The 17981-nt window shown below is 40.3% G+C and overlaps 1 protein-coding gene across 3 annotated transcripts in view; it reads right to left on the bottom strand.

Moving 5' to 3' along the window:
- The window catches only part of rsrc1 (arginine/serine-rich coiled-coil 1), a 194228-nt gene that overhangs the window by 83865 nt on the left and 92382 nt on the right, over positions 1 to 17981 (bottom strand). For all 3 annotated transcript variants that reach the window (XM_061827197.1, XM_061827198.1, XM_061827199.1), the window contains one exon: positions 13795 to 13846. In XM_061827197.1, the coding sequence (XP_061683181.1) occupies positions 13795 to 13846 (52 nt within the window). The remainder of the gene's footprint in view (positions 1 to 13794; positions 13847 to 17981) is intronic.

Genomic DNA, 17981 nt, shown 5'->3' with positions numbered 1-17981 from the left:
TCATTTTCTGAACAGCTTATCCTCTTTAAATATCCTGTCCGAAAAAAAAAAAAAAAGAAATCATGGTAGACGACTGGATAGCATATCTGCTTCACAGTTCTGAGGACACAGATTCAAAACCAGCCTTGCCTGTGTGGAGTTTGCTTGCTCTCCCCGTGCCTGTGTGGGTTTTCTCCAGCTACTCCAGTTTTATCCCAAACACACGCAAAATATGTTCATTGAAAATTTTAAGCGCCAGTTGGTGTGCATGTGAATGGTTGTTTGTTTATATGAGCCCTATGACTGACTGGTGACCAGTTAAGGATGTACTCCATTCGTCGCCCAGTTAGATGAGATTGATAGCTCTATAGATATATATCTATAGATGGATAGACAAAGTAGTTCTGAGCACCCCAGACACAGAGAGAGTTGAGATTGGTGCACATTGTAATGAACATGTTGGTGAAGGATACAGGGGCAATGAAGAAGTGATGGTAAATATGCCATCCAGGAAAGGAACTTTGATGGACAGATGGTGGTAGATGTTGCAAAAAGGATGGAAATCACAGTAGTGAACACTTTTCTTCAAAACAGGCAGGAACAAAGGGTGACCTACAAGAGCGGAGGTACAATCACCCCAGTGGATTATATTTTGTGCAGAGGATGTAATCTGAAGGAGGTTACTGACTGTAAGGTAGAGGAAGGAGAGAGTGAAGCTCGACAGCATTGGATGATGGCGTGTAGGATCACTCTGGTGGTGGGTAGGAAGATTAAGAAGACAAAGGTAGAGCAGAGAACCATGTGGTGGAAGCGGAGAAAGGATGAATGCTGTGTGGCCTTCTGGAAAGGGGTGAGACAGGTTCTAGATGGACAGGAGGAGCTCCCAGAAAACTGGACTACTACAGTCAAGGTGATTAGAGAGATAGGCAGGAGAGTATTTAGTGTATCTTCTGGTAGGAAAGGGGAAAATGAGACTTGGTGGTGCAACCCCAGGAAGTCATACAAGGAAAGATGTTAGTGAAGAATATGTGGGACAAGGAGAGGACAGAGGAGACCTGAAAGGAATACATTGAGATGCGAGGTAGGTCAAAGGTAGAGGTGGCGAAGGCTAAACAACAGGCATATAACGACATGTACAGTAGGTTGGACACTAAAGGAGGAGAAAAGGATCTTGACAGGATGGCGAGACAGAGAGATAGAAATGGGAAGGATGTGCAGCCAGTTAAGGTGATTAAGGATAGTGATCGAAATGTGTTGACTGGTACCAGTAGTTTGCTAAATAGATGGAAAGAATACTTTGAGAAGTTGATGAATGAAGAAAATGAGAGAGAAAGGAGAGTAGAAGAGCCAATTGTGGTGGACCAGGAAGTGGCAATGATTAGCAACGGGGAAGTTAGACAGGCACTAAAGAGGATGAAAAATGGAAAAGCAGTTGGCCCTGATGACATACCTGTGGAGCAGCAGAATACGGAGCAGGAGTTGCCAAGCTCAACAAGTACCAGCATCGATTCGACATTAACAGTCGATAAATGGCCATTGTGTGACGTTGCCCCCCCCCGATACACATCATCTCTTCAACTGTGTCAAAAATCGATCACGCTGACGGTGTAACACCTGTGGAGCACCCCGGTCGATGTGGATCACTTTCTGGACCTTGATACGGGATAACGACCGTCATACTTGGCTACAACAACAACATACCTGTGGAGGTATGGAAGCAATTTGGAGGTGGCTGCGGAGTTTTTGACCAATTTATTTAACAAATTACTAGTGGGCAAGAAGATGCCCGAAGAATGGAGGAAAAGTTTGCTCGTTCCCATTTTTTAGAACGAAGGTGATGTGGAGAGCTGTGGGATGAAGTTTATGAGCCACACAATGAAGTTAAGGGAAAGAGTCGTGGAGGCTAGACTCAGCACAGGATTTAGAATGTGCGAGCAACACTATGGTTTCATGCCTTGAAGGAGTACCACAGATGCATTATTTGCCTTGAGGATGCTAGCGGAAAAAGTATAGAGAAGGTCAGAAGGAGCTACATTGTGTCTTTGTGGATCTAGAGAAAGCCTATGACAGAGTACCAAGAGAGGAACTGTGGTACTGCATCCGCAAGTTTGGTGTGGCATAAAAATATGTTAGAATCGTACAGGACATGTATGAGGGCAGCAGAACAGTGGTGAGGTGTGCTGTAGGTGTGACAGAAAAATTTAAGGTGGCGGTGGGACTGCATCAGGAATCAGCTCTGAGCTGATTCTGTTTGCTTTTTCAATGGATAGGCTGACAGATGAGGTTAGACTAGAATCCCTTTGGACCATGATGTTTGCATAAGATACTGTGATATGCAGTGAAAGCAGGGAGCAGGTGGAGGAACAATTAGAAAGATGGAAGCATGCACTGGAAAGAAGAAGAATTAAGATTAGACAAAATCGAACAAAATATGTGTGAGTGAATGAGAGGAGTGGAGGGGGAAGTGAGGCTCCAAGGAGAAGAGATAGCGAGGGTGAACAACTTCAAATACTTGGGGTCAACAATCCAGAGCAATGGCGAGTGTGGTAAGGAAGTGAAGAAATGGGTCCAAACAGATTGGAACATCTAGTGGAAGGTGTCTGGTGTGTTATGTGACAGAAGAGTCTTTGCTAGGATGAAGGGCAAAGTTTATAAAACAGTGGTGAGGCCGGCCATGATGTACGGATTAGAGACAGTGGTACTGAAGAGACAACAGAAAGCAGAGTTAAAAGTGGCAGAAATGAAGATGTTGAGGTTCTCTCTAGGAGTGAGCAGGTTGGACAGGATTAGAAATGAGCTCATTAGAGAGACAGCCTATGTTGGATGCTTTGGAGAAAAAGTTAGAGAGAGCAGACTTAGATGCTTTGGACATGTTCAGAGGCGAGAGAGTGAGTATATTGGTAGAAGGGTGCTGAGGATGGACCAAAGAAATGGTTGATGGATGTTGTGAGGGAGGATATGACGAACGTGGGTGTTAGAGAGGAAGATGCATGAGATGGGATTAAATTAAAAATATGACATGCTGTGGCGTCCCCTAATGGGACAAGCCGAAAGGAAAAGAAGAAGGTGTATGGAAGAGGAAAACCAGGGCAAAGTGAAAACAACCCGAAAGGACAAGACGAAGAAAGAAGAAGACTGTTTTTGTGATCCAACGCCAAAGAAAGTTGATCTACTGGCTTTTCAATTGACCCATCCAATAACAAGCTATGTGAGTGTTATTAGTTTTATGTTTTATACCGTTGAAGACTAACGGGCTGACTGGCAGTAGCACAATTAGATTTTGGGACCATAACATTTTGAGGAAAAAATATTATTATGTTAATAATATATTAATAATGATGGATTTTTTTGGTGCAAGTCAAACTTTAAATGTGTGTAACTTTATTCAGTTTGAACATTAACAAGCTGAAATTTGTGAAAATAAAAAGATAAAACTGATTCAAAGAAACTGTATTCCAATTTAAAGTTGAGTTTTAAAAAATGTACCAAGAATAAGTCTTAAAACAGTGATTAATGTTCACCTAATGTACTAAAAAGTAGTATACAGACCTGTATTTATGCAGGTATTCTTTTGCAGACCACCAGAGGGACCTTGACAAAATGTGGCACAAGTACCACAGTTTAGAAATTACTGCATTATGGCATCAGTCATCTACAGATCCTGATGTAGTTTAAAATCCATACATGCTGACACATATAATGAACATATGCTGCAATGTAAAAAGACAGCTGGTGGAAAGATGTACATGTGTACTAGTTTGTGCCAAGATGTAGTTTAAATGGAATCTTTAGCATCCATACCACACCCTCTGGCTAGCCCTGCCCATGATATAGTGCTGAATAAATAAATTTGCCTTGCCATCTGTTGTTAACATTACAAACTCAATTCCATCTCATCTCTCATAGTGTGCACCCCACTTCTCTCTCCCTGAGTGCCTGCCAACGGTCCATGCTAATTAAATTACTTAGCGAAGTTTACTTAACATTAAACGCTTAGCAAAATTTAAGGCGGTTGCAAATATGCTTTCATTCCACTTCAGTTCTGGGCCGCGCTTTAGGCTCGTCTGCAAATAATTAGCGTCTGCATTTGCATCAAGATCATTTATACCATATGTTGCAAAATTATGGAAAGTAGAAATTTGAAAAAAAAAATTCTTTTTCTGTAATGGAAATGTCTACATGCTGAGAGACAGGCAAGGAAGGGGTGAGGATGAGGAGGAGGTAGAGATGCCACTGCGTGTCTCCAAACACTGACAACAAGGGGGGGTGCAGAAATAATTCAATTTGCATTGGAACACACTCAGAGTGGTGTGTTTCAAGAGCTCACCAGATGCTGTTTGAAATCTGCCCGCAGAAGAAAAACAAAGATACGCTTACAGACACGAAGCACAGCGACACAATCAGAGAATCTACAATCGGTGGCTGACATTCTCTCTCTAGTACGACGAGGGCCTATAGCGCTCGCCAAGGAGAGTTGTAAACTAATTTGATGAGTTTGTTGCACAGGAAGTACATTCCATATGATTATTCTCGGAGGAAAACATACATGTATAGAACACATTATTGTCAATTTAAAGGCTCCAATTATAACATTTTCTAGGTTTTTTGTGAACCAGAGACTTGTGAAAAAAAGTGATCACGATATTGAGGTTCACCTATTTTCGTCACGCACCATTGATGCGGGGGGGAACCAAATGCAGGACTCTGAGACAAAGGCATATTGTCCAGTGGGTTTTATTGCAGAAGTACTGTCCGCACACAGTAGCACAGTGCAAACTTAATGAACTGGCAAATGCCTGTGACGTAAACTCCAACATAAATACATGGTTAATTAACATGCCGAATGCACAACAGCTGTGATGAGCGCCAGATGCGGCCCCGCCCACAGTGGAGACAAGCCACGCCCCTGCTGGCAGTGCTCCAGTCCCACTCATGACAAATCTGGATTTTGTGCACTGAGGATCTTTTAAGATCTTAAAAAAATGTTTAATAGTATGTGTATAGAAAGTGTTTGTAAAAGTATTGTACAGATTTAAAAGTGTGGTTGGATATTAAGTCTGCGGAAGTTGATAGAGCTTTAAAATATGGATAATCAAAAAAATTAAGTGGTCACTAGTTGATGAATTTCACCTATTATGGGGGTGGTCCGGAACCTAAGCTCCGTGACAACCGAAGGATTACTGTACCTCAAGAGCAAAACAAAAGAAATATAAATATCTTATAATATGGCCAAAGGGAGAAGCAATTCAATTGCAGTCCAGGATTTCCAAATTTTGCAAAGCAAAGCAAATTTATTTGTATAGCGCATTTCATACACAAGGTAACTCAATGTGCTTTACATGATTTAAGGCATTTGAAAACAAAGAAATAAAACATTTAAATGGGCATAAAAACAATAAAAATGACAAAATGTAAAAAAAAAGAAAATTAAAACCGCATGCAACATTTTCCAAACATTTCACAATTCATCATATGTTTAGGAACAATAAAGCTACAAGAGATGAATGAATGAATGAATGAATCCTTATACAGTGATGTCTTCACTTCACAGTTTAATTTGTATCGATAGATGGGTGACAAGCAAGGTGCGGGTGCATGGCTTGTAAATTTGGTAAAGGTTGTATACTAATAGTTAGTTTCTGGCATATGAATTTATAATTTCAAAGCTAAAATTTGAATGGAAATTCATTTCATCTGCCGGTGTAAACCAAAAGTGAGCATTATTATTTTTGTAAAGGCAGACTTTGTGATGCACCTCTTGTTTTGTTCCCATTGGCTTTTGTAGCTGGTTGAGTATACGCTATTCTTTTATGAATCAGCAATTAATACATGCTATGTCCTGAGGAAAAAGGCCTGAAAGGTGAAGGGTGTCACCACCCTGTTGCAAAGGGATACTAGTTTATTATAGCCATAAAACAACCCCCCCCCCCAAAAAAAGAAAAAAAAAATCTATAGGACATAAACCTTTGATTCAGGCAGGTCCTTAGGCCAGCTAGTCCACCATGTCATTGATAGACATGCTCTCAGACTGGAATGCATATTCCTTATATATACACACACACACACACACACACACACACACACACACACACACACACACACACACACACACACACACACACACACACACACACACACACACACAAAACATTCTTACTTCTAAGAAACCTAATGAAGGCTTTTTTGTCTTTTAGCATTTCTGTTGGTTGGGATTAAGATCTTTCATGCTTCATTATTCTTGTAAATAGTGATGTCATTAAGTTTTCAGTGAATAATACATGAATCTTAATGACAAAATGCAGGCCTATGTACTGTATGGAGATGTACAATTTGATAGTGATCCAAATTAGGAATGTTCAACTGTGGCTGTGATATGATTCATTAAGTTTCTTGATTTAGCCTTCATACTGCAAAAAAAATAACCCACAATTACAACAATAATTGTAAAACTTTTTACACCTTTTTTTTTTTTTACGAATCAATACCACCTAAAGAATACAAATGTTAATCAAAAACAATGTAAGTTTGAGACCAAAAAGCTATATTTGATATTTTATTGGCCGCTCTGACATTATGCATAGTTTGAACGTGAAGACTTTGCTTGAACATTGGAAAATGTAAAAAAATGTACTTAAATAATGAATCAATTAAAATGTAGTACACAAGTTAAAGAACGTTTCTATTGAAAAACACACATTTTCAAAATTTGCAAAATCAAAGATTAACTAAATGGCGACTATACTTTTATATTAAATGTAGCTGAACTGTACTTCGCAAAAGTAATGAAAGTGACAAAAAAAAGTTGATGCCAGTGTAAGATTATGCATTCTTTTCACATTTTAGTCCTCAATTTTTTGGAGTGTCTTCCTATTCGTACTTGTACCACATGCTTTTAGAATCACTGACAAAAAAATAATAGTAACATAGTAACAGACTGAAAAAGACAAGTCTTAATTACAACATGGGCATTACTGCAAACTAGCAATCAGTTTGCAATTGGTCAAACCACCACAGAACAGACAGATTACTGTACTCTGTAATTGTGTTGTGGGAGGTTTTCACACAAGAAATCCATTTTGAGATGAAGGTCTACACTGGGTAATGGTTACATTAGTCATGAGTGACACAAACAAGTGGTGCCCTGAATGGAGCACCAGATAAATAAGATGCGCACAATCTCTGATGACTGTTATTATCCAAACAAATTCTCTGCAGCATTCCAGAGATAGCTTTGCTATATATGAGCGAGGTGACAAATAAGATGGACAGATGCATGGAGAATGGAAAACAAGGGGGTACAAAGAAGAGAAGAAATACAATTTTAAAAAGGGATTTTTAAAAAGGAGGTGGTTTCAGCATCCCTATTACATCTTACCCTGGCAGAACAAAAAGCAACAGCCTCCTAAATGTGGCGCATTAGCCCTTTAGTTCCAGAGGGAGTAAGGTGACACCCCTCCATGTATGTGGTCTGTTCACCACACATCTGTCAGGGCCTAAGGGGTTGGACTGAGCAGGCGAGAGGCAAGGAGTGCCGAACGAAGAGTAAAGCACAGAAGTGGAGGGATTGGGAAAGACGTGTGTGTGTGTGTGCATGTGTGTGTATGTGTTCAGGAACTCCTGCTGGGACAAAGAAGTATTTGCTGTGAATGAATTAGACCTATTGCATGATGACGCTAAAAGGCTAGGGTGCTGATCCCCCTTTGCATCTATGTGGGTGTCACTCACACAGTTCATATCAGGATTCTTCTCAGAAAAAAATGCCAACAAAATTTTTTGTTGGCATTTTTTTCTGAGAAGAATCCTGATTATATATATATATATATATATATATATATATATATATACACACACACACACACACACGTGTGTGTGTGTGTAGAAATTACAATAGTCTGCATTTAGAAAAAAAAGTGCACCAGTAACGAAACATTTTTGACAATATACTGTTATTGTTGATCCAAATGCTGATTTAAAAAAAGATATTTCACATGTTTACATCTTGAAAACTACTAAGCCGGTGTGACGGTCTGAGCGCTCCCGGTGCTGCAAAGTCTTTTTGTGAGTAATGCGCATGCGGGTATATTTTCTAAACTTTCGGCCATTCTGAAACATCCCCATCCATGCTTCAACATGTGCCATTTGACAACTTTTCGCTGAGTGCTCATGTTCGCTATGGACGACTCAGAAAGACGAATACACCGAACATACATATATGTATACATCTTTATCAACTTTTGTTTTAAGGTTCGGTTAGGGTTAGATTATAACATATGTTAGCTCCCTCTATGTAGAAGAAGGGGAACTATGAGACTGGGAGATTTCCCAGTAAGTGTCTGCTACGTACCCAGAGTTCCCCTGTTAATAATGCATGGGCATTAATCACAAGGAGACTTTTCAGCACGGGGAGCGCTCAGACCATCACACCAGGTCATTCATAAAGTCAAGGTCCCACTTCAAAAGGTCACATTCTTATTGATCCTGTTAAAAGTACTCATTCAACAATGTTCCTATTTAATTTGAGATACGCTGTGGTACTGAACTGGACTTTATCATAAGGAGAGGAGTTCCTTGTATTGTGCCATGTGGCATAACACTTCAGCACACGGAAGTGTACATAATAAACTTGCTTATGGGTGTACAATTGCAGCTAATTGAACTGTTGTTTAAACATGCTACCACTATGCCATGACGTTAATAGAGAACAATTGAAGCCAACTGTCCACTTAAACACACCATAATAACATTTGGCAGCCAATTCAGAGACATGAGGCTTAGTGTTATTAAGGGCATATAAAAACAAGGAGTCAAATTGGGCTGTCTCTTTAATGACTTCAGACAGGTGTCAAGTGTAGACAAACCAGCAAGGAAGTTAATTCAGATGACTGACCCCCTGCCAAGTTCAAGCCTCTGATGAGAGCTTAAGGACTGTTTGTTTTTGCTGCTGTCAAAGGTTCAAATGGGGAGAGCACGGAGGTTTTGATGACCCCCTGGCCCTCAGGCCCATGGTGGGTGTTCTGCAAACACTCCCCATTGACGTGTGGATACAGAGTGGCCCTCTGCTGCTGCTTCCCTCATACAGCGTTTGTGCTCATTCGAGTGGATACAGACAGCACCCTCAAAAGAGGCGAGAACAGAGCAAGAGGCTGAGAAGAAAAGAGTACAATAACGTGGACCGTGTATGCACACAAGTAGTGTATCAATGTACCTTGCAGGGTGAACATATTAGCATTGGATGAGAAACATGATTTTGTTTGAGGTATACAATACATGAAGTTATTCAGAACATCCAACAAAGTTAATAAGCAAAGATAATGACAATGAATGACCAAAAAGAGACAGACTGCTTTTAATGTTATTTTACTTATTCCTAATTTATTTTTTGGTGTTCTTTTAAATATTAAAATTGAGTTTAGATAGATAGATAGATAGAGAGAGAGAGAGAGATAGAGAGAGAGAGAGAGAGAGAGAGAGAGAGAGAGAGAGAGAGAGAGACAGATAGACAGACAGACAGACAGAACTCGGTAGCAAAGAATCAGGTGCACAAAAATGTGATTGGGCATCCCTATTTCTAAGTACTCACTTAAATGTGTGTGCGCGTGCATGAATGTGTATTTGCTATGGAGGCCAAGCAGGAAGTGACCCATAAACATATCCATTCAGCTCTTTCATTGAGAGCCAGTGATGCCCTCCTCTTCACCATCCACATACACTGTCACCCTATAACACACACGGACACATACATTCACACACACATGCACGCACACGCACACATACACTTAAAGCCCCCAGTGAGCACTAAGCAGGCCAGCGGGCCAGCCGAGGGGGCTCATTACAGGTCCACAGAGCCCCAAACACAAAGGCCTTATCCGCTTTAGCCACGGGATGATCTGCTCTCTACTGACTAGAGAGAGTCCATAGACGGACAAAAGGCAGGAGGGGGGTGAGAGGCAGAGAGTGGAGCCGGAGGCTTCAAGGATGTCAGGAGACCCCGGGAGAGAAAGCCTGGCGGGCACTCACAGAGGAATGGACGGAAGGAGGAGGCGGCTTAAGCTCCACGGCTACGTCAGGACATTAACATTCACACAACCGCCCAACATCTGCTGCCTCCTGCTTACCCTCCATTCCTCCCTGTGTCCACGTCTGCTCAAAACTGGAACAAAGACGGGGAAACTTAGGAGAAGACTTAACCTTCAATTGACTAGCTGGGTTTTTACTGCAGATCTGATCCTTCCAAACCACGACTATTATAAAAACCTCTTTTTGAGAATCTGGTTGGTTTGACTAGCATTGCTGTCTCAGAAAGAAGTCTTTCAGCTTGGAACACACTAAACACCAAACTTTGGTGGTACTATTTTTGTAGTGAATACAATTTTTTGAGTTATGGTTCAACTAGGGCTGAAAGGTGACAAAAATAACTCCAATAATTCGATTACAAAATAAAGTCAAAGGAAAATTTCTGGCTTGAACCTTCACAGGGATCATATTTCCACTGCAGACTAACACATCACTCTGTCTAGAAATTGCACGATGATGGGAAAAATGATAATTACTTTAATACCAAAACCATGATGAATAAAAACGATTATTCATTGGTTTCAAAGCTTAGTATTTGTTCAACTACCCCAAGGTGACAACAAGGTAACAACAATAATACTTAAATCCCACTGGCACATTTTTTTTTTAAATATTCAAGGAAAATTATTTTATTCCATTACTAAATAATGAAAATGCTCCCACATTTAGACTTCGTGTCTGATTTGGCAAAATGTAGCCAGCTTGGATGGAAAAGGCTTCCATCGAGCCATCCTTCTGCACAGCATACATGTAAAGCATGGGAAATTTTTGTTATATGTTAGACAGACAGAACTTAACAGAAATTGGTGCAGCACCTTTTATGTTGCTGTTCTTTCTTTCCAGCCTTCAGTAAAAGTTTTGTTTTTATTTTTGGAACCAAGAAGAGAATATCTGAATTTGGTCCTCATAGCTACTCTCTCATTTATGGTACTAACTAGAAATGATATGGTGCTTAAAGGGTGGACCCAACCACGCTGCATTCCATTGACCGGCTTATAGAGATTCAAAAGTCCAAACAATGGGAATGGAATTTGCCAGAGAAGAAATTGTACGGATTACAACGAAGAAGTGATCCAAAGACAGCCTTCATATGACGACTAAGGAAGTAAAATTTAATATGAGTTCATGAGACATTTTAAAGGGCTTGACATTAACAATATGTGAACATATGGCACCTTACTAGCCTATAAATTGCATACCAGGAACTAGTACCCTGACCTATTGTGTCAATGGTTCCACATATTGTCATCTCTGTTCTGGCAAAATGTTAAACATGAATTACAAATTCAAATCGAAATTTTAAAACCTCCGAACAAATTCAAGGTTTAGGTGACAAGGATAATTATGGCCTTATTTAGGGAAAAGTCAAATGTTGGGTCTAAATTTAGCCTTTTTGAGTGGTGAGCCCAAGTTGTGGTCACCCTGTTGGAACTGGTACTGGCCCAATATAGTGATCATGGAATACGATAAGTTTCTATGATCAAATTCTTTATACAATAGTATTTCAGCAATCAGGAAGACAGTAATTCTGTGTAGTTAGTTCTTTTCCAATTAAAAAAAAAGCAAGAATCTGTTGCCTTCATCTCTACTTATAGCATTTGTGAAATTTCCACTGGCTCCGTATGGGCCAGATATGGTACAGTGTGTGGCACTGTCAGGCTGTGCCACACTAGCCAAATATGGCCCAGAGCGATCAGACAACCGTTAATGTCAGACCCTGAAATCTAACACTTTTGGAGGATCCCTGTACACCCTGCATTCATGTAGCACAGCTGTCACCAGGACGTGTCTAGACTTTATCCATGCCTAAGTCCCCTGCTATAAACTCAATCCAGTTGTTCTCTACTGTATGGTCTATACTATGGCTTTCTACTTTCATTACTCTCGCATTAGGCATTGAAAACAAACAAAGTTCTGTCAAGTTAAGTGAAAATATGATGCTGTATTTATCAGATGGTCAAAAGCCGCAAAAAAGTTGTGAGTAGAGGCAGCTGTTGCTCAGCAACATCCATTTACGCCTTGGAACTTGTGTTCAGTTTGTGTGTGAATATATGTGTGATTCATAGATGATGTATGGACGCCTACCTCTTTCATATTTTTTCTGCAGTGAAATTAAAGCAGTACTATGTTGTGTGTGGGTACATGGGCTGTAAACATCAAGAGATCTTTCTTTGCAGTCAATCTCTGCCTGTCGCATGTAGCGCGCAACTCTCGCCTTGGCATACACATTGGAATATAAACACCGCGTGTGTGGTGACATCTGTTAATTATGTTCAGGAGGGTGTGTTTGAAATTAAGCTTCTGTAAATATGGGCCCAAGAATACTCAAACTGTAGCAAGAATTGTGTACAGGCATTGATTGGGACCAAGGGTCAGTCATTCAAACAAAAGGAAGGCAATTCCTTCAATCACAGTGGCATGCCCACTGTATTGGTGAGGGTGACCATAAACATGAGATAAGAGTTCAGACAAAAGACCACCGTCCTGTTAATACCCAAGTTGGGGATCAAGTATGAAGAAAAGAATGGAACTTTACCCCAAGGTTAAAAAACATGACCTATAGGTGTTTCATCTTTTTACCACCTGTTAGTTATGTAACAATTATTAATTGAATTATTGTTATTGTTATTATTATACATCAATGGGTTATTTTTTTTTCCAGATTACTGCACATAGTTGTTTGGGCTATGGGCAACCAATTATGCAACAGCTCAGGACCATTAGCTTGACTTGTTTTTCACCAATAGATAGCTTTCTGGTTTCACATTGGTTACATCTTACACTGGTATACTGAGTATATACCCATGGTGTTATTTACTGTTTCATCCATCCATTTTCTGAGTTGCTTATCCTCACAGGGGTCATGGAAGTGCTGGAGCCTATCTCAGCTATCTTCGAGCACTGAATGCTCCTGACGTTGAACTGTGCAATACTTGTGCTCACATTTCAAATTAGAGTTTAAAGAAAGAGCATCAAATCCAGATTTGAGTAGTCGTTCAACATCTTGTAGCTAAATTTATGCTTCATCTTTTTTTAAGTGGCAAACAGTTTTCGAGAATAAAGTGACAAAACCTCATCTGGTTGCGTCCATCGATAGAATTCAATTAATTAATTACTGTTTAATTTGTTGTGAAGTAGATTCAAGTCTGATTGCTTTTGCTCCACAACCAAAAGGAGTTTGAAATCAGTTGGTTTGGTGCGCAGCAGAGTTGTATTATTGGTTTACATTGGACTAAATTTACCGTACCAAGGGGTGAAGGATATGAAGGCTGTGTGTATATCTATGAATCATGTACTTATCAAGTTTAAGGTCACAGCTGAGTAGAATTAGCAATGGACTACAAGCGAGAGATGTCAAGTACAACCTGGATTGCTAGTCAAAAACAGCACGCATATAAACCAACCACATACACTTAACATTTACACCTACAGTCTTCAATTAGCCTAACATATTTCAGAATGGTGGTAGAAACCATAATACATGAAGAAAAGTCACACAACCAAACAGTTAAACATCTAAACTCATAAATGCCCATGCCACGTTAAATACCAGAATCTCAGATGCTGAGCCTAACCACCCTATGAAGTCTATGTTGCTGCTTGTAACATGGCAAAGTAACAACTGATATCAAGGTGGTTTGACCCTTCTCCAAACTGCACTACGTCATCCTTGGGCAAGTGTGTGATTGTTCTTTCTTCAAAACATTTAGGTTCTTAGTGGAGTGAAAACCAAAGCCTTACCTGCAGCCTGCAGGACCATCTGCATTCGAACCTTTGCTTGCTCTGCTTTTGTCTGGAGAAGAGAAAATACAACCTCAGTGATTGGCAAATGGAGTTGAACCGATTAGGCGACTAGTCAAGGAATCAACTTTACTGTTTCACATCAAGATTGAAGTGAACTAATTGCTAATAAGGTTTTTGGCATCTCATCTCCCAATCGGCCCATTTATAGACGACTTTCGAATCTGATAACACTGCGTGGAGAAGTGAAATGTAGCAGCAGTTTTCATAGATCTGTGGAGGTCAGAGAGTACAAAAATAAGATGGTGTTGGATGAGAATAGCAGTTAGCTTCACTCGCTTCGGCTCTTACCATCACCGCTCGTCTTAAAATAGTCATACCAGCAGGACCGTGGGACTGATTGCAAGGAATTATGCTATTATGTTAGGCTCAATCATGCGTGGACAACTTTGCGTTAACAACTATTCATATGATATAACAGATCAACATCCCGACACTGTGTAGTAGCACATGTCGTTGTGCAGTGTTTGACCATACTACACGCTACAAGCATGTGGAAATATTTTTCCCAAAATAATACTGGTAGCAGAGTCAATTAATACATATACAAACCTATCTTCAAATACAATAAGAGCACGTGAAACAAAACATTTTCTAAATATATATATATATAATTTTAGTCTAGCTCCTATGTCTTGTCTGACAATACACTCTGCCACGGGTTGGGAACTCAAAATGTTGAAAGAGTTATATTGGACCAAAAAAAAACAACAAAAAAAAAACCCTGACACATAAGGACACGTAAGGAGCCGCAACTGGGTACTCGGATGCAAATGTGGTTTGCCTTCCCTGGAAATGTCTTTTACTTTTTGTTATTGAACAACTTCTCATTACAAAGCACATGTGAAGGCAAACCTTCCGTGTTGGTCATGAAAGCAAATGATTCCAGTCCAAAAATGGTTGAATCCTCTGTTCTCTTCAGCTTTCTTTCTGTTTTTCCCCATGCGAAAATGGAATCCATAGCCCGTCACGCCCGCCGGTTTGTGACACCCAACTGCTACGCCGAGCTCAAACAACCATGCGTTGCAGGTTACGACGCAAATCTTCAAAAATGTTGAAATTTTATATTTATTCCACACACTTTTACAGCATTGAAAAACTTTCAAGAAATGCTTCTCCTCTGACAGAAACCATATTAAAAAGCAATTTTTTTTAACCCCCATCTTTTGCCATTTTCATAAATTTTTGAAAATGATCCAGGCAGCCACTAGTGCGGCGCTAAACAGCCGCGCGTTGCCTACACCTGCACTTTGCTAGGTAGTAATACAATATGACACCAGTCAGTTTGTTCAAGAGAAACATGCGCAGTTCTACTCATTACAACAATTACATTCAGCATAACAGTGAGATGTATTTTTAATAATTTGTTTTAATTTTTTTCCATGACAGTACATAGGTCTTTATATTAATCGGGTCTGTGGCGCAAAAACAAGTTGGAGACTTCTGTACTCTGCTGAAAAATACCACTGACGTCATTGATTAATGAATTTCAACTTGATTTTCTTCATATTATAGTCAACCACAAAAAAGTTTTACTTGTTCAACCCCGAGTCTCCACATCAAAATCCTTGACAATAATCCACGAAGAGCACATTGACATGTCACAAAGGCCTATTCATGACAGCACAGACAAGCCCCAAGCCGACACAACTTTTATATATGTAATCTACTTGGAAAGCTCCTTTGCTCCCCCTCGGCACCGCTATATTTTACCCAAGACCGTTTTTAACCGCGACCATTAGCAGGAATGCTCCCTTAAACTGTCCTCTCAAGTACCAGGAGACATTTTCCGCCCTGTTGCCAGTGGAGCCTGCAAGGGCAGAAGAAAAAAAAAAATCCTACAAGACAAAAAATAAAGAGAGGCGCAACATGGAGACACATGGGAGGATCAATGAGGAAGAGAAGAAGAGAAATTTTGAGAGAGAAAACAAAAGGTGTTGTAATAAGTCTTGTGACAGTGGGAGAAGAGGGCACACAGCACATTTGAAAAAAAAATCACCGGCGCTCCACATTTCGTATTGGGGGTGCGTTAGGGGGTATGAGTGAATGAGGGAAGAGAGTGTGCTTAGACACCTCCCTGCCTTCAACCTCGCTGTAATACCAATATCGCCACTATTAGATTTGAGGATCTTAATTGTCAAGGAAGAATGATGGTAAGGATTGTGAACGGAGCTATTAAAAAAAAAAGAAGGTGGGTGTTGTGGGAGGTTGTGCTTGCAAGCTTTTTCATACGGTGGAACAGTGGCCCTCGTTATCATGCAGCGGCGGAAACTGTGTGTAGGATTAGAGAGAAATTAAATGCTAATGGGGATGGGATCTGAAACCGCTGCCTGGGAGCGTCATTTAGACGGCAGGGCCGGGGTGTCACTGACAGGCAGCACCCCACCCCCTTCTCCTCCTCCTTTGACATAGACAACCAGGCTCTTCCTCCCACTGCTTTCTCTCCCGGCACCCCACCTTCTCACCCGCTACAAAAAAATAGAAAAAGTGATTTATCTAGCTGCAAACTTGTCACTTTGTAAAAACGTCACTTTCCAGTGGCAGGGAAATATAATGACCCGCTCTAATGCAGCGATGTCAGGCTCCTGGATGGGAGATGCCGCAGCGCACATTAAGGCACACTTAATGCAGTGTGTGTGTGTGCATCCCCTGTAGCAGATGACATTGCACATGATACTCCACATTGACGGGTGCTACTCGACAGCTGAAATTACAAATAACTAATATGCCTGGGAAAAGGAAGGCTTGAATTCCTCACACGCAGACAAACATGATAACACATTTCAATTTACTTTGTAGGTTTTTTTCCCTGCTTTTATAAGAGAATCTTAATCTGCCCAATAAAAGACCAATGATAATGTTGAAGTTTGCATTTGTACATAGTTTTTTTCCGAAAAATTTCATAATTGTATTCATTGTGTTCATCTTAGTTACAGTTCATTGCGTAATTAATTTGGCACTCCCTTACTCTGGCCCCAAGCCCCAGGACCCCATTGCAAGGAGTTTGCCAAATACAGCAATGGATTCAAATAAAAATAAATAAAATACCATTGTAATGTTTAATCAAATGTTGAGCATAATAAATACTTTTGCATCCTTTTAACCTCGCTTTAATTACTTAAAAGCCAATCCACCTCAATATAAAGCATCTCATTCATAAGCACATTTATTGCACACAATATCACAATGACAATTTTTGCTTTCATGATTGATATTGTATATTAAATAGGTACATTAAGATATTTTTACAGTGACTACAGCTGCATGTACTAAGGCAACCTGAAAATAAACACAAATTGTCATTCACCCTAGTCAACAAAATGAAATGACTTAAAAATCCTTGTAAAGGGAAAACCTCTTCCAAATTTGGCACACCACAGAAATGTGCTATTAACAAACCTTTAATCATTTATTAATAAATTAAATTTCCATTGGTGGCATGGTGGAACAAGTGGTTAGAGCATTGGCTTTACAGTTCTGAGGACCGGGGTTAAAATCCTGGCCCCGCTTGTGTGGAGTTTGCATATACTCCCCATGCCTGCGTAGGTTTTCTCCAAGCACTCCGGTTTCCTCCCACATCCCAAAAACATGCACGAATTTGAGACTCTAAACTGCCTTTAGGTGTGATTCTGAGTGCGGCTGTTATCAGTCTCTAGGTGCCCTATGATTGATTGGCTGGCAACCAGTTCAGGATCTACCCTGCCTCCTGCCCAAGGATAGCTGGGCTAGCACTCCCGTGACCCTTGTAAGGATAATTGGCTCAGAAAATGGATGGTTCTATTTTAAAATTTAATTGTAATAATTAAATTGAAAAATCACCTTAAACATGTACTGTACATAAAATAAAGCTTCCAAATCACGGCACGCATTGGAAAGGAGAGGAATGAAGATTAGCCGAAGCAAAACAGAATATATGTGCGTGAATGTGAGGGACGGAGGAGGAAGAGTGAGGCTCCAGGGAGAAGATATAGCGAGGGTAGACGACTTCAAATACTTGGGCTCAACAATACTGAGCAATGGAGAGTGTGGTAAGGAAGAGAAGAAACGGGTCCAAGCGGGGTGGAACAGTTGGCGGAAGGTGCCTGGTGTTCTATGTGACAAGAGTCTCCACTAGGATGAAGGGCAAA

This window comes from Syngnathoides biaculeatus, chromosome 8, assembly GCF_019802595.1.
Source record: "Syngnathoides biaculeatus isolate LvHL_M chromosome 8, ASM1980259v1, whole genome shotgun sequence".
Classification (NCBI taxonomy): Eukaryota; Metazoa; Chordata; class Actinopteri; order Syngnathiformes; family Syngnathidae; genus Syngnathoides; species Syngnathoides biaculeatus.
The sequence above is the reverse complement of the archived record's forward strand: the minus strand, read 5'-3'. Positions and strand labels throughout refer to the sequence as shown.